Source organism: Cyanistes caeruleus, chromosome 4, assembly GCF_971803275.1.
Source record: "Cyanistes caeruleus chromosome 4, bCyaCae1.hap1.1, whole genome shotgun sequence".
In the NCBI taxonomy this organism is placed as follows: domain Eukaryota; kingdom Metazoa; phylum Chordata; class Aves; order Passeriformes; family Paridae; genus Cyanistes; species Cyanistes caeruleus.
The window spans coordinates 81364149-81384383 of NC_141704.1; the positions used below are offsets into that span (position 1 = coordinate 81364149).

The 20235-nt window shown below is 42.1% G+C and overlaps 1 protein-coding gene across 24 annotated transcripts in view; it reads right to left on the reverse strand.

The window, feature by feature from the left end:
* Positions 1 to 20235, reverse strand: part of CALD1 (caldesmon 1) — a 223514-nt gene that overhangs the window by 24917 nt on the left and 178362 nt on the right. For 13 of the 24 annotated variants that reach the window (XM_086886026.1, XM_086886021.1, XM_086886027.1 and 10 more), the window contains 2 exons: positions 3381 to 3527; positions 1753 to 2140 (listed from right to left, as the gene is read on the reverse strand). In XM_086886026.1, the coding sequence (XP_086742152.1) occupies positions 1753 to 2140; positions 3381 to 3527 (535 nt within the window). Of the gene's footprint in view, positions 1 to 437; positions 513 to 1113; positions 2141 to 3380; positions 3528 to 20235 lie in introns of all 24 variants that reach the window. The other 11 variants (XR_015285938.1, XM_086886011.1, XM_086886016.1 and 8 more) reach the window with 1 other exon arrangement.

Consider the following 20235-nt stretch of genomic DNA (forward strand, 5'->3'; position numbering starts at 1 on the left):
ATGATGATTATTATTAATTGATGATAATGATGATGATAATTGTTATTATTATAGCAGGTTTTTTTTTCATAGGGAAAAAGTTCACAGTAAAGTGTGAGGAAACCAGGATGATTAGTTGATACTGTCCTGAAAAATTCATCCCTAGAGAGAAAACCATACTTGTGTTGTTGACTGAACTGAGTTTCCTGGAATATTTGTTTTAAGACAAACAGGAATTGGTCCTAAAGCCCCAAAAGAATAACTACTTAAGAATTTACTTAATTTTAAGCACTTAAGGAGCTTCACCCCTATTTATTTCAGCAGGATTACCCATATTCTTGAAGTGGAGCACAAGCTTAAGTACTTTGCTGAAGAAGCAACTTTCACTTAAAGGTGCCTTATTTGCTTTCATATCTCAAGTTTCCCTATCACATCTAAATCAGTGGTTTATGAGTTACCTGATCTTTTATGGAGGTAGCTTGGAGCTTCTCTTCTGGCAGCTTTTCCTTTTTAGCTTCCACTTTTTCTTCCTCCTTTTTTTTTTTTGGGTTTTCAATAATTTTTATTTTTAACACAAAAACACCGCACCTCTTTGCGCCTCTCGTTTCTCCGCGCTGTGCTCGCGTACCAATCCAGTGTGCAGCCACAACTCCATCACGTGCTGCTGTGCCCCCTCCACCCTCTCCAAATCCTCCCATTCCTCCCCACCTGGGCTTTTCTCCATGCTCAGTGTGCACAGAGCCCTTCCTCACCATCACCCTTAGCACACAGCATTCCTCACACAGCTCCACAGGCGCTCGGAATATTTCCTGCCAAGGTGTGCCTGCCTCCACCTCATCTGTTACTGAGTCAGGCCAGTTTATAACAGCTGAGGGGGAAAGAAAGGCAGCAAAAGCACATGCAGAGGTCTGAACGTGCAAGGTTTTCTTGGATGGAGTGAGGTCAGGCCTGTTGTGCACTGAATTATTGGCAAGCAGGAGGGGATTGATTTTTAAAAAGAGAGAGCGACAGCACAAGTATTAGTAACTTCAGTACAGGGCTAGATCTGTGAGGAAACTCCAATTCCATCTTTTCTTGCATTACATTTCACACAAACCACAGGTGTCTTATTTTGGTGCAAAATGTTTACTGTACCTGCTTTTTTAAGAAAGCTGCTTGAGGTTTTTCGTCTTCTACTTTCTTCTCTTTTACCTGTTTATCTTCTATTTTCTGTTCTTCCATCTTTTGTTTTTGCTTTAATTTCTCTGCTTCTAGTTTAGCCTTTTCCTCAGCTGCCCTCTTCTCCTCTTCTGCCTTTGCCCTCTCCTCAGCTGCCCTCTTTTCCTCCTCAGCTTTCTGTTTTTCCTCAGCTGCCCTCCTCTCCTCTTCAGCTTTAGCCCTCTCTCTTTCCTCAGCTGCCCTCTTCTCCTCTTCTGCCTTAGCCCTCTCCTCAGCTGCCCTCTTCTCTTCCTCTGCTTTTTGTTTTTCCTCAGCTGCCCTCTTCTCTTCCTCTGCTTTTTGTTTTTCCTCAGCTGCCCTCTTCTCTTCCTCTGCTTTCTGTTTTTCCTCAGCTGCCCTCTTCTCTTCCTCTGCTTTTAACCTCTCCCTTTCCTCTGCTTCTTTCCTTTCTTCCTCAGCTTTTTCCTCATCCCTAAGCTTCTCTTTATCTACAGCATCAGTTACACTTTGCGTCCCTTCTGGCACAGCATTTGTATCATTCTCTGCTTTGTGCTCCTCTGCATTTACAGTTACTGCCTCTTCTTTATCTGTGGATTTTTCTGCTGTCACATCTACCTGATTTTCCTCTATGGGGAGCTCCTTTGGTTTCTCCTCCTGTACCTCCTCCTTGTCCTTTTCTTCTTTTTTTCCCTCTTCTTCCCCATCTTGCCTCCAGTTGTTCCTTTGGTACGATTTGGTAACTGTTTCCGTCTCCTCAACCTCACAGCGTCCTCGGCGCGTTTCAGCCTTCTCCTCTTTCCCCGTGGTCTCATTTTCTTCCACATTGTTTACTTCTCTCCTGCTGGGCAGTGACAAGCTCCCATCTGTGATCGTGGGGTCAAATTCCTTTTGGCGTTCCAGGGCTTCCTGCAGACGTTTCTGGCGTCTCTCCTCCCGTCTCGCCAGCCTCTCCAACAAAGCGGCCTCATCATCTGTAGAGCGCTTGCTTTCCTCTCCTGCCACGCTGTGTAGAAGGGAAAGGTTTGCATTAAAAAAAAAAAAAAAATAAAAAATTCTTTCTAACAATAATATGCACTTCACTGTTTCTAGGAAAAAATCCTGCTGTAACATCATTCTTCGGCTGGGAAACACAACAGGCTACACAGACACGACAGGTTACACAAAAAATTCAAAATTCAGCTGCTGTTTTGCTAATCTAGATCCATTCTCCTTGCCTGAAATAAATCACTTCTTGTGCTCAGCATCTGTGAGCACTTGCCATCACAATTCTGGTTTCTTCTATCAATTGTGTTATGGCCACTGGAAATCTGGGTGTATTATTTGTGACCATGTGAAACTATACTAAAGTGATGGACAGACAGGAAGGCCACTCATCTTGTGACAAGAGGGTGGTGACATGAGTGATGTGGTGTCGTGGTTTAGGGGCTACAGGGGCACTGCTGGGTTAACTTGATGACCTTCAAGGTCTCTTCCAACTTTGATGATTCCATGATTCCAAGTGTCACCTCCTTCCATGAGCTTTTCTGCTCCTTATTCCTGGCCAGTGCTGGCTCTAGAGCTCACACCCAGCACCCAGCAGGCGTTTTGCAGCCACAGCTTGAGGACTGGCTGCCACCCAGCTCTTTGGCCACACAGCACCATGACCCCTGTGAGCAGAACCAAAGATGTGGTGTTTTGTGAGGCCTGAGAGAATCTGAGAGCCACCACGAGCCCCAGCTGAATCACCCCACAGACAGCCTTGAGGACACCTGGATATGGGCCATGAGCACGGCCTCAAGCCCAGAGTCAGTGATGCTCCCACCCTACCATGGAGACACAGCCAGGGTGATCCTCAGTGTGAGGTCCTTCTTCATTTTAAGGATGGACAAACCCAGTTGTCACTAAAGGACATGAAATGATACACACGAACACTCTCAATGTCAGAACAAAAAATTGTCTTTTATTCTCTGACTCCACTATTTATAGATTCTCAACAATGACCAGGGATTGGATATTTAAGTTACACCTTCCCAAGCACACTGGTCATGAGAAATGTCCATCAAAAGATGTTTCTTAGAAGGAATGTGATAAACAACTTATGTTTATAGGACTTTCATGGGAAAGTAACTAAAACTGTGAAAACATTATCAGGGCGACACCCAGTACTTCAAATTCAAGCACCAAAGCAAACCTCTTCCAGATACTTCTCTGCTCTGAACAAAAATCACCATTGGCTTGAACAGGAAACAGCATCAGACATTTACCTGTTTTGGGCATTAACCTCGGATTTCTCTGTTACTTCTCCTGAGAGATCTCCCTCTTCCTTTTGCCGCAGCCTCTCCTGCCGAGCCCGCCGGCGACGTTCCCTGGCGGCTTCTTCGTCATCGTCATCGTTTCTCTGGTAGGACAGCCTGCAACAGGGAAAGGGAAACAAAGGTGTTATTGCATATTGGACACTGAAAAAAATCCCAAAATGCAGTTTTCTAGAGCGCAGTGTGGCTACAGTGCCTGCTCCATGTGCTTTAGTGAAAACATGCTGTCAAATTGAGACGCATAATTTCAAACCCCGGTTTCCTTTTGTTTCTCAGGAGCAAACTTGAGAAAATAGACCCTGTGAAGGCAGCAGCCACACCACACCATCAGCTGGCTCCTAGAAAACACCAAATCCATAAAAGCCCAGCTCTGTAGCTGAGCAAACATGCTCCTAGCCTGCTCCTGCAGGAGCACTCACCGCAGCGTTTGAGCAGCTCGGGCCCACGTAGCTGGAATTGGACTCAGCAAAGCAGCTTTTCATCAGCCTCCCCTAAATATCACACTCTGAAAATGGTGACAGCATTCTACAGCTCAAAGACTAGAAAGCAGGGAGACACAAGTACGACAGCAGCTCTCAGTGGTCGGTTCTGAGTGCCAAACATCTGACACCCACAAAATTTTTGTGAGCCCGGAGCCCTGCCAGGCCAAATCACACAAGATCGCTGCTGTGATGAAAGCCTGCAGCTGAGAACCCATTGTACTCATCTAACCCAACAGATGATTACATTTAGTTTCATCCTACTTGAAAAGGACCTTAAAATCCTAATAATCCTGTGTCCCATTCAAATCTTTGCTGAGGTTATTACTGTGTGAGATAAAGGGAGAGGCCTGCATTCCTCTTATCTTTTTGAGCAGGGAAAGTGAATTTGGAAGCCAACATGTGCCAGACCCAGTCAGGACATTCATTTACTTTGCTTCTGGCAGTGGTCTGATACATCATGGTTAAGGAGTCTCTCTTCTTTACATAGTCACGTATTTTAGTGCAGCCATGAACAGAAAAAAAAAATGGAGTTCTTCACTGACTAAAACCAAGTACAGATAATGTTCGTATTGCAAATATTTTAACATTAAAAGCAACTAAACCAGTTTGATTTAGCCATCAATCAGACTCTTTGGGGCCAAACCTCTCCCATCACTGTGTTCTGACACTATTTTTCTCCTTTGCTGGAAGAAGGGTGAAAGTACAGGACCAGCAATCAGTTATCCCAATTTTACTTTAAGAATTTAAAGTGTAAAACATGGCTGAGCCACTTGCCAGACCTAAAACACCATTTTCATCCTGAGTGCAACATAGAATTTAATTTGCTAATTTTGTGCTCTGCTTCAAGAGCTTGCAACCTTTCCCTTTGTAGAAACAACTCTTCTCAAAGAGAGTGCAAACCATGAGCAGCATGGCCATGAGGGATCACAGTGAGGGATGAGGAAGAAAGGAAGGAGCTGAATTAAAAGCCCTAAAGATGATGCAGGGAATCACCTGCCATTTTTAAGCAACTCCAAGGGGTATCAACATTTTGTTTAGGTCTACAACAGAAAGGATATGAATACAATAATAAACCAGTGGGGTCTTTAATTTCCACAAGAAAGAGCAGACCACGCAAAGATGAAGTTCATTCCACTCTCTGTACCCACACAAAACACCCCTCCACAGAAAGGAGAACAACTGCTTCTAAAAGCCTCTTTAAAATGCCTTTTATAAAGCACCAGTTGCTCAGCAAACTAAAAAAGGAAACCAAAAGAATACCCTAAGCAAAAAATTCCCACAAAATCTTATCCATTAAACAGATATGTACTTCCTGTCCTTGGACACTTATCACATAGATCATCTGTTAAGAAAGCTGAAAATGTCTCTTAATACGATTCTAAACTCATCCATTGCCTTCCTCCATATCAGTGCAGTTCCCTACAGGCAATAAATACACCAGGTATGGGCTCCATCCATGAGAGTCACCTTAAGTATTCATTTCTGTTCACCAGCATTCATGCAATCTGCCCAATAATCTGTAAATATTGGGAACAACATAGGATTAAACATGGGAACAACGAGTTGCAGTTTTTTTAAGAGATGTGTTTCTTGTTTTCCTTACAATCATGTTAACACTGCTTTCAGTGTAAAGAGTGACCCTCATTCTGCCACTGTTACAGATCCCTGTAGCAGCCCACCACGAGCAAAATCAACTTGGGAGCTCTTCAGAGCTTATCTTCCAATTGCCTGCATCTTTTGACATTCTTCAGATGAGGAGTAAATAAAAAATATAAAGTATTTCTCCAAGATTTCAACTCTGTTTATCAGACAGATGGAAATCTGATGATCCACGCTGGCCTGGGTTGTTTCTCCACCCTTGGAGAGCAGCCTTGCTGCCCAGCACACACCCAGCAGCTAAATGAAACCAAACTGACATCCATTTGTCACCTTTCACACGGCTTTGCAGGCAAGCATCTCTCCACAATCAGCTGTTCCAGCTGTCTCAGGCACTGAGACCACAACACAGCATGATCTCAAAAGAGGTCATGGTAAAAAAAAAGTATGCCAAGCCTGCTGATACAACTCTCTTGTGGAATATCTGACTATTCTGAGCTGGAAAGGACCCACGAGGATCATCGAGTGCCAGCTCTCAAGGGCTGAAATCCCAGACCTGAAGAGCTCAACAACAAATCTCATTAGTATCTAAGTCTAAAAATGTTGCCCTCAGATTGAATGGGTGGGGAAGGACTTTGAGTGAAAAATAAATCTGCTGGATTGGGAACACAGGACATGTGGCCATTTACTTCAGACCTTTTCCAGAGCAATACAGCACTCTATTTTACACCAAACACTGAATTTATGCAAAGTTATAACCCAGCAAGGAACTTGGTAATAGCAGGGATGATTATTGGGCTGAAACCATTTCATACAATCCAGCTTTAACTGGTTTCCACTTGAAACCACAAATCAGCTCGAGCATTATCTAATGCACTTTGGGTTTGGAGTTCCTTGCCCAGTTCTACAACATTATTATTATTGTCTGAATTATGACAGCGCTGAAATTTCCTGATCAAGCTCATGGGCTTGCTACAGTAGGCAATTTATGAAGACAGGGCAAGATCTGGTCCCCATTCTAAACAGTGTGTATTCTGATTAAACTTTATAATTTGTAGCACAATCTGCCCTCAGTGAGTCATAAATAAACCTGATGAATCCAATTTTTTTCATTTTTCACAGGAGTGGAAAAAACCTGCCTAATTTGAGCTGGATCACACTACTCCATTCTAGAAGAGGCAGGGAGGAAGAACTGCTGTGGATCTGAACTCAGATTCCATTTCAAGAGTGTCAGAAACACATGAAAAATTCCAAACAGAGAAAAAAGCCTTTAAGATTTTTAACTTAAGCAGGCAGCTCATATCTGCCTCTTCTTTCCTCCACAGTTCACTCAAATGTCAATCTGGTTTTTAGGCCTGCAGAAACACCTTGCATTCTTAGCAGCGCCCTCACAACATGGACCCAACTAGACACAATTTCACCTATCCAGCTCTTTCCCACACTTCTTTGTTATCCTGAAGCTTTTGCATGTATTACAGATTCATTTTGTCTGTGGTCCACCCCAAGAAATGAGATCATTCATCCTGTACCACACTGCTGCACCTCCAGCTTGCGACCTAACCTTCTTCCAGGACCTCTGCCCTTTGTTAGGTGAGACTACAGCAGCTGAAGCGATTTCTGTTGATTTGTGTCTCCAAATTTATGTCAGATGGAGGATGTCAGTAAAATGTCCTCAATGACAAACTCCACTGCCAGACTCAGTCTATAAAAGTTGAATTTGTTGGCCTTCTGTGCTCTTAGAAAGTCTTTCTATTTACCCAGGCTCTTCCTGAAAGGATGGGTGGGGTGAGGATGGGCTTTGTTAAAACACCCAGTGGGGAGCGTTCTTTGTGTCACTGTTGATATTCAGTCCCATTTTGTTTATGATTACATATGTCTTTAATCTTTTTATTGTTTGCTTAATTTGTGTTATGATAGGCACATAAAAACCTGAATATAAACAACTGATCAATCTTCACCTCCAAAAAAAAAAAAAAGCAAACCATAACAAGTACAGATGCTTCCACACAGGGCTTTGCGTGTCAATCTCAGCTGTATTTCATCCAAGTCATATCTAAAAATGTGCTGAATGGTGGGGGGCAGTTGTGGGGAAAACTGTTTTTTCTAATCATTCACCCCATCATTCAGTGGGACCTGCCAGCATTCTGCTCAGACCTGCTCAAGAAGACTCATTTTTATGAGGGAATGAGCAGAATTTCAGTCTAAAATGCTCATGCTTCAAGAAGATGTAGTGAGTGAAAACAGGGGATTATGCTGGAGACATGCAGACATGCCACCACAGTTCTCAGTCCAATGCTGTGCATGAATGCTGTTATTAACACCCATATTTTTCACATATTTCTCCAATTTGACATGCACCGTGTTGGTTTTTTTTCACATTGAATGTAGAAGAGACAAGTGGATAAAATTAACCGATGGCTGGAAATGAAAACAAATTAAAACTGGAAATTAAGCCCATGTTTTGAACAGTGGGGATAATTACATACACAAGAAATGATGGTACATCCATCTCTTGCATCTCTGCATTAAGATGGATGCCCTTTTGGAAGTTATACTACAAAATAATACCAATTTTGGGGTTCATTGTATGGTGAAATTCCACTAACAGTTATGTATGGGAAGTTGGACCAGATTATATGGTGGCACCTGCTGGATTTAAACACTACAGCCTTCCATTTACAAACAGCACACGTTTCTCATTTTGCTCACAACTTATCTCTGTCTCAGCAATATTTTTACTCTGTTTATCCATCCATTCTCCACAGGCACACAGCCTGTACTCCTGAGCAGGCAAATCACCCAGATGTGCACACAGTTCTCAGGCCAAAACAGAGACTGATGCACCTTTCAGTGTATTGTGTTCTCATTCACTTCATTTTCATACTGGGTTTCCAAGACACTTTCTTCTTTTTCATAGCTCCCAAGATTTCAGGGATTACTATTTTTTTCTGGAGGATAACCACTTATCAAGTAAGTTTTCAGAAGAACATTCTCTCTGTCAGACCTGGTATCCTTAATTTCCTGCTGTACCTTCAGAAGCATTTCTTCTGCCTTAAACCTTGATCTAAAACACCTAAAGGCTAAAACTTCTGGCCATTTTAACACCACCTTTTTTGTTGTTTCAGCTAAGCAAAACCTTTGGATTATTTACTTTGGTTAAGGACTTGGCTGGGAGGCTGTTATTTTGTTTACATGACAAAACAGTTCAACATGGGAAAGAGAGGTTCAGTTTGTGTACCTTTTTTTTTTAAAAAAAAATTTATAGTTTCTCTTTTTTTGGCATTTTAGACATTTAGGTTTTTTAACAGGTAAGGAAAGAGTAGGTACACTCATCCCTCAAACAGTGTGATTCTGAAATCTAACGAAACCACATAGAAGAATGAAGTACAAAAAGTGATATGCAAACTAAAAAAGGACTCCATACTGACAGCAAAAAATCCTTGGTGACTACCAAATAATTAATGCCAAAACCATCCAAAGATTTCATTTCTTTGCTGAGGATGGCACTGAAGCATCTCGGAAAGATCATGACTTCCCAAAATTACTGTTTTCCGCTGAAAATGTAAATTTCACTTTTGGAGACGTCCAAGATTTCCAATGCCCTGCATCTTTCCCTTTTTTTTTTCCCTGCTCATAACAGCTCAGCTCCTTTGGTTTTAGATTCCAGCCCCAAACCTGGGCCTGGCAGTCAGATCCAGCCTGCACCACCACGGCACCGCTCGCACAAAGGCAGAATGACTCATGCACGCGCCTATTTTCCTCTTCATTCTTTTTTCTTTCCACCCCCCACCCCTCCTTTCCTCATGGCTTAAAACTGATGATCTGTTTTCATAATATGAAGTGCAAGCAGATTCTCCAACCACAGCCACATAGCTCTGGTAAATCACCTCAGCATAAATCGGCTGCAAACATGAAGGGTAAAACCCTCCCGCTACCGAAACCATGTCAAATTTCCGACCTATATTATATTTAGATAAAAGTGCCTGCTGGAAATGTACCAGGGGGAAGAGAGTAATTCTCTCAATATGTGAAGCCTAATGCTCTGCAGTTTTACTGCATAACAATAGACATGGCATTGACCTGTCGGTGAGCAGAGCAACGTATCGAATCTGTTCCAATTTAGGAGTTTCACGTGAAAAAAAGAAAAAAAAAAAAAAGAATGACTGAGCAGAAAACAATAAGTGGCCAAGTGCCTTCTACCTGATCATTTTTTACTGTTTTTCCTGAAGCTTGGTGGAGTCCACCCAGATCTCTGTTTCCCTGGCAGACGGCGAACAGGCGAAAGAGCGTACACAACCAGCTTGCTTTTCCAAACGTGAAAAAGAGGGAGCAAAACCCAATCAGCGTGCATTCCACTGTGGTTAATGTGGGATATGTTGACTCCAGAGCAAATTGCTTGCTGCCACCACCTCCAGCTTCTAGTGCTTTATTGCATATAAAATCCAAAATAATTTATGCCACAGCCTTACCCAGTAAGTAATATTTCAGGCACATGACTTGAGAGCAATGGGCATCTTGCCTGGCTGAGGCAGAAGTCAGGCTCTACAGGATTTGCCCTAGAATGTCCAATCCACAATTTCTACAAAGACAAATAAGAAGTTTTCTTTCTTGTGGTTTTGGGCTGCTATATTTAATGTGGCTTTCAAGGCACTTTTATACCTCAAATTGCTAGCTTACTGATTGCATCCAAAATTAAGATCTAAGTCAATGTGCAGTTTAGCCCAGTAGCTGCAGCAGGCAATATTTTTTGAAAAAATATAGTTTAAACTCTTTTTTTTTTTAAAAATATTTACTTCTGGTGTTATTTTTTAATTATTATTCCAAAGCAGTACAATGCATCCTTAGAAACTAGCAAACAAGAACAAATTAATGACTTCAGGAAAGCACAAACTGAACTATAATAAATCACGTATGTATTCCTGTCCTGGAAACCCAGCCTTCAATTTCATCTGCTTATCTATTTTCACCCTTTGAAGACTTCTTTAATGCAGCACTCTAGGAAATAGAGAGCCTCTTAACAAACCAGTATTGGGACTTTATTTCTTTCATCAAGATTAAGAGGATTGCTGCATTTTAAGAGCGCTGTGTTTTAAAAAGAATTGCAGCACCATGAGGATAAGGTCTCATCCACATGAGACTTCTTTAATTTCAACCTGTTCTTTCTCCACTGAATATCATGTAAGGGGAAAGACTTTGAAAGTTAACTCAGAGAATCACTTATTTGAGGAATGAAGCATTGATATCCAAACCAACCTCAGTCACACACCCCACTCCTCCATCACCATGCCCAGTCTACTCACAATCGACTTCCAGCATGTATTTATTCCATCCACCCTGACAAAACAAGAAACTTGTGAAACTGGAGATGGAACAGGGCTTGGGTTTTCAAATTTTCTGAGCAGAATTGCCTTTTGCACTCCTGCATTTTCTTCTCTTGCCCACCAGGCTTTGCAGGGTATGATGAAGAACCACAAGCCAGGACTCTAGAGCAGGTGAGTGTGAAGGGAAGAAAATTCACGGCATCACATGGATTTATATCAAGGAAAAAGCCCAGCAATAGTGCTGGACCCACCCTGAAAGGAGCTCTTTTCATCTATCACTGAGATGCTGCTGTGTCCAGTGCAGATCAGTTTGGATGGCTTCATACCCACACCAGCAGTCTCTGTTTTAGGACTGACCCTGAAATTCATTGTGGATTTGAACAGAGTGGGACAGAGATACTGAGTGGGGCAGGAAGGAGGAATGTGGAAGTAGGAATAGCAGACTAGGTCTGCAGGAGCATCTCCCTGGACTGTGGGCAGGGAGAGGAAGGGGTGAGGAGCCTCCATCCCTGAAGGGCACAATAAAGGAAGATTGATGGAGAAATAGCAGGAGAACAGGGGAAAAGGGAAAGGAGGACAGGACACAAGGACAGTGAAAGCAGCAGGACTGGGCAAGTGGCTGTCACCAACACCCAGCCAGGTTCACAGGGCTGTCCAAAAACCCTCCATGACCCAGAGAAGGGAAACTGTAACACAGCAGGTTGTGACTACCCAGATTACACATCACTCAGAAATTGAAGCGTTCTGTGCTCTGAAACACCTACAAACAGTCAGAACTCTGCTTTTATTGCTTGCTCCATTGAAGGTATGGGTGTTACCATTACTCTGTTCTCTGTGAAACATCAAAACTGCTCTGTCTTTCCCAGGGGATTAGAGATTGTAAATAAATGACAATTTCTCAAAGCTAGACTGGTCCCTGAGGATGTCTGTCGAAGCTTTCAGAAATACTGCAAGCTCTGTGCTGATGAACAAAGTACAAGGCATGTGTTTGCACACAGGGAGTCTGGAAAAATAATTTTACCAGATAATTATTCAGATAATAATAGAATAATCTTTTTTTATCCGCTCTTCTCAGCCTAAAATATGCACCAGGAGGACACAGCCTTAACATACCACAGATTTATTTCAGATTAAATATTGAAATAAATGCCACAAACAGGATAGCAGATGAAATGCAAGACCAGAACATGCACCAAAACAGAGCAGACTGTGAACCCTTATGCTAACTGAAATAAACCACTTGAGGGGAAATGTGGCATTACAAATACATCCAGTACTACATGTGGTGAATGGGAAAAAAAAAAAAAAATGTAATGAAAATCAGATGTCTCAACATTTTCTGGTACCAATTCCCCATGCACACAACTCACGGATGCTGTGCAGGTGTGGATTTTGTTTCAAGGGAAATTCATGGCTGTTTGCTTTTAACATGGGCAAGCATCTCTCTCTCTTTCTGAGGTGTTTAAGAAGCCTGTTGTCAACAGCCCAGGTGATCAGGAGACACTTTTGGTGAGACAGCAGAGGAATTATTAGTGCAGATCCCACCACTTGCTAACGGGATTAGGGGCAGATACATTCCATGCATCCCTGTGAACGCTAATCCTGATGTGTCTTTCACCTCCATGGAAGGTAAAGGAGCTTTCCATAAAACAGGGTCACACACAGCACTTTGAACAGCACATGAATGCTACAACAATTTGCAGACATCGTGTAACAGCACTGTGCAAATGAAACAGCTGGAAGTTTGAAATGCAGCCATTGTAACTACACCCACATAAACACAATAAAATACCCCAGCTTTCAACTTTCAATTAGTTTTCCCTTAGATGTGCTTGTTCTTCTTGTATTGCTTCACTGTAATCCTTATTCCAGAGAAGTTACTCATAAGAAATTACCAAACTCAGTGTTGGAGATACTGCCTGGAAAGCTGACTGAGCTCAAAGACTCACTAATAAATTATTCACAACTTACAAGCTGTTCACAGAAAGTATCCAGATAAAAAAACAAGAATCAGTAGAAAATAATTATTTTCTTGCCCTAAAAAGCTCACAGCCTGGAGACTTCCAAAAGGACATAGTAAAGATGTCCTAACACAGAGAAACTGCCCCTTGGAGATACAGGGACAGGGTGAGGGGCTTTTCTGCATTATTCAGTGTGCTTTCAAACCCCAAAAGTTATTTATTGCACCCTTTTTGTTGTTGTTGCTGATAATTTAAGTTTCATTCTGTAACAGCAGTTCCACACAGGAAGCCAGTCAGTAACAGCTGTTGGAAAACACTTTACAAAGGTAAGCATCCAGGCAGGAAGGATGGCAAAGAGCTGCTGTGATAAAAAAGCCATACAGCCAATGGAAACAGACTGCAGGAGCAGCCAAAAGAGGATCTGATCCCAAAGGTGAGAGGAGACAAGCCCTGAGCAGTTTCCATCACCAAGAAGCGAAGCCATCTAACAGATTCAACTGACATTTTTACAGAAAGGCTAATCAAAAAATTCACCATTAAACATACACACCCACAGATGTTTAAGCCAAGGCTTCTGGTATAATCCATTACATTCCAGAAGTGAATGCAGACCAATGGTTCTTGGCACTTGTTAAATTCTTTCCATCAAAAGTTCTCAACATGTTTTACAAATGTTGAGCAACCCTTGCAACCCTTCTGACTTCTGTGCGCTGTTGCTATTACAATGCCAGTTTATGGAATGGAAGAAGAGATATATAGATGAATGTACTACTTTTAGTCTAAACCACAGAGCAGATGCAGTTGTCTTTTGGCTGCACTACTTCACACCTGCTTCAAAAACCTGTTGCATCCAGAAGGAGCTCTTCCAGCAAGGAGTTGTTGTAGGTATGTGCACTCCTTCCTCCCAGTCCCATCCCCAACAGCTGCACTGTGCTGACTTCCATTGCTGCTCCTGAAAGCACGTGAAAGCCACTGACAGAATTATCCTGAAATGCCTTCTTCTGGCATTCAGAACAAAGAGACACGCTCCCCTGAGCTCTCTCTGATCAAGTGATGGCCTGTCTCTCCTCTGCATTTTAAATAATGCCTTCTGTTGCTAGGTATTTCCAAGGCAGTAGTCTACACTTTTTAAAAAGAGGTGTGCCTGCTGGGAAATAGGAAAGCAAGGGCCAAAAGCAAGTTTAGCCCAGGGGATCTTGTGGCCATGTCACTGCAAAAGCATCTTGGACTTTTCACAGGGGTCAGCAAGGCTCAAGACAATCTGGAACCTTTTGAAGCACTGGGCTGTGAAGTGAGATACACTTAAATGCCTGAAAGTATGAGAAGTGGGGTTCAGGGTCATCACCCAACCACTGGGAAACAAGGAGGCCACTTGCTGCCACACCCTTCTGCTTCTCAAGCTTCAACAGGTACAGAAAGCTCCGTCAGACTTGGTCAGGATGGAGTGAGAAAAGCCCAGCTCCACTGGGGAGCTCCACTCCACTAAAACCAGAGAGGTTTTAGTTGCATCCACAAGGAACAACTAAAACCAGAGAGGTTTTAGTCCTATAAAAACTGTAGGAAGTCACACAGGAAGGCTTCTGTGTGCCACAGCTCTCACTGCTCCCTCTCTGGTCTCACAGTGTCGATGGCACTGACCTGAATGTCAATTCAACACCAGCTCTTGTGGAACTTGGTTTTGATTCGAAGTCAAAGCTTCTCCCCTCTCAACTGGACTGCAAGACACAGTGTTTTGGGGTTTCACTGAGACTTCTATGACATTTGCACAGCAGGTGGATTTTGGAGGCATTTGTACAGTAGGTGGATCCTTAGAAGCAACACCAGAGAACAGACCTTACACTTGATCCAACCATGGATCATCCATGGTTCATCCAAGGTCCTCCTCATCTTCCACCCAAGTTCTTCATCCTCTTCCCAGCCAGCAATCCACAGTAACCATTCACAGACACACACCAAGTCCATCCCAAGGGAGATGCAATTCCATTTATCCTTTTACCAAAGTTCTCGCTGAATTTAACTCATGCAGCCAAAAGGCACTGAGAGGGGCCAAAATCCAAACACTGGATAGCAAATTTACATTTCATGTACATCTGAGAAAGTACAGCATTTGTAAAGCAAGGATTTGGCAACAAAAAAAAAAAAAATATGACAAATACTTGGCACAACAGAGAATTAGGACAAGCATAAGAGAATTTGAATTCCTACTCACACAGAGTTTGGTCCAACCTGTTACCACATTTCCACAGAAATTACTGAGTAAACAAGAACATGGTAATTATCTGAAGAAGATAAATCTTTAGCAGCTACAAGGTAACAAAAAGGTCTAGAAATTAGCAACACTCTGAATTGGAAAATAAGTTAAGACTGCTCTTAATTCAAAATGCTGAGAGTCATGCTGACAAATGTGGGGTTTCAAAGACTTCATTTGGCTCCTCTTCTGCTACAGCTTCCTGTGTGAAAACACAAACCCTTGCAATCCTCTGCCAGTGAGGTGCTCTTGGATGTACTTAGGGGGGCTTCTGCCAGCTCAGGATGAGCAAGAGACAGACTGCCAGTGTTGGTGTGTAGCCGTGATCACATACAAAGAGGATTTCTGGACGTTTGACCAAAATACCACCACTCAAAATTTTTCAAGGGCAATAAACACAGGGCTGGGTGGGAGATGCTGTCTCCTGCCTCAGCACTTCACAGGGTGTTGGGTGACTTTGAAAGACAGAGAAGGATGCAGGAATTCAGGTAAGTAATTAACCCCATGGCTTTCCCAAAATGCCAAGAAAGGAATATTTGTTCTCAGGGCTGCAAATTCTCACAAGTGCACATGCAGTCAGTGAGAAGATTTCACAGCCATATAGATAAGGGCTATGGGAACACCAAGATAGCCCTGCTACAGCATTAAGAGAGTTTTTTAAGTTTGGTAGACCTTGAGTAAAAGCAAGGTTTTTAGAGAGCAACAGAACTGCTTTGCTACAGCCTTCATGGCAAATTTAAGAGAGGAACAAGGAGAAAATGAGTCCTCAAACTTCATCTTTCTAACTAAAGTAAAAATTTAGCTGGTTTTGGAAACAGATGTGGCCTCTGCTAATTAGATTTTCTGGCTTTTTGCAATCCTGAGAAAGAAAACTGCTGACATGATGTGTCTGACCACTCCTGTTCCAGGAGGAGGGAGATGACTAAGGCCAAGATGCACAACACCATCTTACACACCCAGAGCACATGCCAGTGATTTTCCTCTTGCAGGACAAACAGAATCCTAAAAAACCCTCAGGCTTCACAGAGGAAAGATGAGTGTTACACAAAATACACACCCTAATTTAAAATGGGATTCTTTTTTTATAGACATCAGTGTGCAAGAGAATACAGTAAGGTCGGAACACAATTCACTTGGGCTTTGCAAGATAAGCAAATAAAACACTATCAAGAGATGACTGAAAGGGAAAAAATTAAAAAAGGGGGAAAGGAAACACATGGCAATGGAGAATGTCACTGTAACTCATGGGAGCTGGAAAGCCAGGAACAACCTGAAAATGACCAAAGGGACTGCAAAGGTTCCACCACGGCCAGGTCAGTGTGTGATGATGGTGGCACACATCATTTGTGGATGCTGAAACCCACAGTGCAGGGAGCTTGTGAGGTTCACCCATCCCTCACTGAGTCACAAACTCCACTAAATCAGCTATAATAAAAGTACAAACAAACAAACAAAAACAAATCCAAAACAAAACAACCTAAAAAAAAAACCCCAAAGAACAAAAAACCTGTAGTAAGGAACGAGCAATAGTTGTGATGCTAGAAGATACTTCTGTAATTACATTGCAGCAACTCCAGGGCTGAACGAATTGCAGATGGAATCTGGCAAGCCAAAAACCCTCCTGTTCAGAAACATGTAATATATTTTTATGGTTAAAAAGGGCCTGAGGGCAATTTGGCTTTGGCAAACCAAACAGAAGGCGGAATTTTACATCCTGTACTGTCACGTGCGTTGGTCCCAAGGACACACCTCTAGGACAGGCCTCCACATTTCTAGAAGAATCGTGGGAGAGAAAACAAATGCACGTGGATGGCTTCCCCAGGGCCTGTTTTCAACATTTTTTAAAATACATAGCAGAGCAGTTAGGAGATACTTCTGAATAATGTCCAGTCTGGAACCAGAATCATCTTGGATTTTTTTTTGTTCCGTAAGACGGCAGCATTTGCCTCGAGGACCAGCAGCAGGACCAGATCTGGCTAAAGAGAAGTACAGAGCAGATTGGAAGTGATCTGAAAAAAGCTTCAGAGCTCAGAGTGAAACTTCTTGCAGAGAGTTAATCCTCTCCAGTTGGTATGCCAGGTTCTGCTGGGGTCAGCCCACGAGAAGCTGAGTATTTCTCACTGCTGCTTAGTCGAGGTGCATGGAAAAGTGGTGGAAGGAAATTAAAAGAGAAGACAAAGTGAGCCAAGTCCCTGGTCTTCAAGAGAAATGCTGACTGAGGAAGAGTCTGAATACAAAACAGGCATCTTGCAAAAAAAACCCCAAACCCTACCAATCCCCCCCAAAAGGGGTTGCTCATTAAGCTTTTGGGAGTAGTCCACACCTCATGGTGCATCTATATATTTTGCTTAATGTGAACTGGTACATCCAACCCCTGCTACCAAAGCTGTTTATTTTCCTTTTCTGCTTTATTATCATCCATTTGTGTTTCACATCCTTTCCCTACAGTAAGCTAACCTCAATAATGACAGGATATGTGCTCTAGAATTACTATGGTGGGGAGCAGAGGAAAAAAAATTGCTTCACAAGTGATGCCAGCAAATGTACAGTATTCAGGGGAAAATAAGCAAGAGAATGACAGAGAAAACTGGGTATTAGTGACTCAGTTAACCATTATTCCTCCTACAATCAAAGAAACACACCAGAGCACCTGGTGGAAAGGGAGCAGCCACTTTACATCACTTTCAGTCCCCTGATGAAAACTGAATTTAAAGTGAATTTAAGCAGCACCAATTAAAGATAAGATAAAATAATTAGTATTCTTTAACCAAGAGATAAACAGAGACTGAGGAACAAAAAACCCAAAATACAAGCTTCTGCCATCACATGAAAGTTTGTTCAACATAATTCAGCTTAAAAGTCAAGGAACTGCATTGACTTCAGATGTGAAGCCTGTACTTAAGCCTGGGATGTGCTGCTCATGTCTGGTATTCAATGTGAGCAGCCCAAGCAATTGGAAGGGAAAAAACAGATGAGCAATCAACTAAACCTTGAAAAAGGTTTAAAACCTTTGTACTTTGTAAAAAAAGCTCTGTAAAACCTTGTACTTTGGTTCAATCGTGGGTTTGGGAGGAGAGAGAAATTGTATTTAAACACCTCGGACTACAGTGTGATATTTTTTTTTCTGACAGATCCACAAACTGCTTAAATGCTTTAGAGGTAAGAAAACCCAGGTGGAAAACTGTTTTCCAATGTGCTCGCTGTTCCCCGAAAAGGCGATTACAATATTGCAATGTTGGACCTGCGAAAATGCCTCATTGCCACATCCAGTTTGAGCGTCAGAGTGAGATTTCACAGCACCAGCTGTGAAAAAGAGAAGGAAGAGGGGAGGGGGAAGGCAAAAGGGGGAGTGGGGGAAGCCCTCCCTGACTGTCTGCTCTGCAAAGGATTTGAACTGCAAGAAAAGAGGAGCCGTGTCAGCAAATGCCAAACCAATGTGGTACCTGCCAAACCGCACCTTATCCTTCTCAATCAGCAGAAAAAAATATTATTATCCACTGCCTGATTTCTCTTACCTCACCAATAAAAGAGCTGCTTTTTTTCCCTTATTAGGGCAATCTCCACGCTGTAAAATTCCCGTTCTAATAAGTGCCTTTAACAATATGTGCTGCACATCAGCACAAAAAGAAAGCAGCTAATAAAAGTAAAGCACAGGAGGAGAATAAAAGGGCTGAGTCCTAAATTAAAAGGGACGACATCGGCTTAGTTCGGGCTCCCAAAATTTGATCATAGATTTTATGAAATGGAGAATTAAAATGGGAATGGATAAATGTATGAAGGTTAACATTATACAGATATATAATTATAAACTTGGCTCTGCAGCCACTTGTACATGCAAGCTGCCTTACTGAACTCAAGGAGACTTTTTCACTACATTTAAGAGCTGACACATCCCAAAATATAAATCAAATAGTCAGGGCATGGAAATAGTGCAAGAAAGGGGTTTTTTAATGTTTTGGGGTTTTTTTACAAAGTAAAACGTGGGTGGAATGAAAAGGTACAGAAAGTTGAGCTGCTGTGATTCAGTTATTTCAGTGACTGATGGAAGTGTTTTTCTTGGTTGCATTTTTAAGCATTGGATTTAATTTACTGGACATAATTGACTTCACCTGCTTTATACAGACATATATACAAGTATATGAACTGAAAAGCAAAAGGCAATCACCAGAGAATTTCCCTGAGTCTTTCCTGTTTCACTCTGAATTGGGAACAGGGTGGATGGGGAGCACAGGTTTGGCAGGGAAGGGAAGGCAGGGGGATGAAGAAGAAGGATAAAGCTCTACCACCCCCACCCAGCACTGGTTGAACACCTATGCCAACAGCGTGGCTGTGGAGGAGATATCTGGATTTTAGATCTGCACAAACAATGAATTTTCTAGTTTTGCTGAAGCAGAAGCAAAAACCCTTGTCAGAGTGAAGTGATATGGAAAATGTTCAGGGCTGTTTTTTGTTTTTTTATAATTCAGCCTGGAACAAGAAAGCAAATCCTTCATACAAGTTGGTGGTTTTTTTCTTTTTTACTTTTCTCTTTGAAAGATAGGTCAATTGGAATCAAAAGATTAAAAAAAAAAAGTCAGAATTTTTTATTTACAAAAACTGCAAATGTGCAACTCAGTAATTTCTTATCTAGAAAATGTAAAAAAATTCATAAAAAAAGCATTTCCTATTCTTTTCATTTAGACAAAGCCAATTTCAGAAACCTGACATGAACTCATAACCAGCTCTGAACTGTTCTGAAAGAGTTCTGGCAAAAACTCTCCCACATTTTCGAGGTTTTACTAAATTTACCTATCATCAGAAGCCGTTCTAACAGCTCATTCCAGGCATTTGGATTCACAGCAAGTTCCTGGCTTGAACCAAGGCTTGCACAGGGTGGAGAATTTAGCTCAGAATTTTCATTAAACTCTCCCAAGTCACTTGTTCTCTGACAAAACTTTAGATGTTTGATGGTCTCAGTCTTAAGATTGAGGTGCATACTCAAAACTCCAGATTTGTGCTCCTGAGAGCCAATGCTTTTCTTATGCTGAAAAAACCCAAAATTTTTCACTGCAAAAGAATGGCTGCAAAATCTCAGACTTTTCCCTGTAGACCTGTCCTTTCTCTGCCACAGAAACTCCCACTCAAAAATGTTTCAGTTCTTCATGTAGACTTGTCACTGCTGGGAAAGAGCCACTTTCAGAAATTGAGACTGGGATTCTT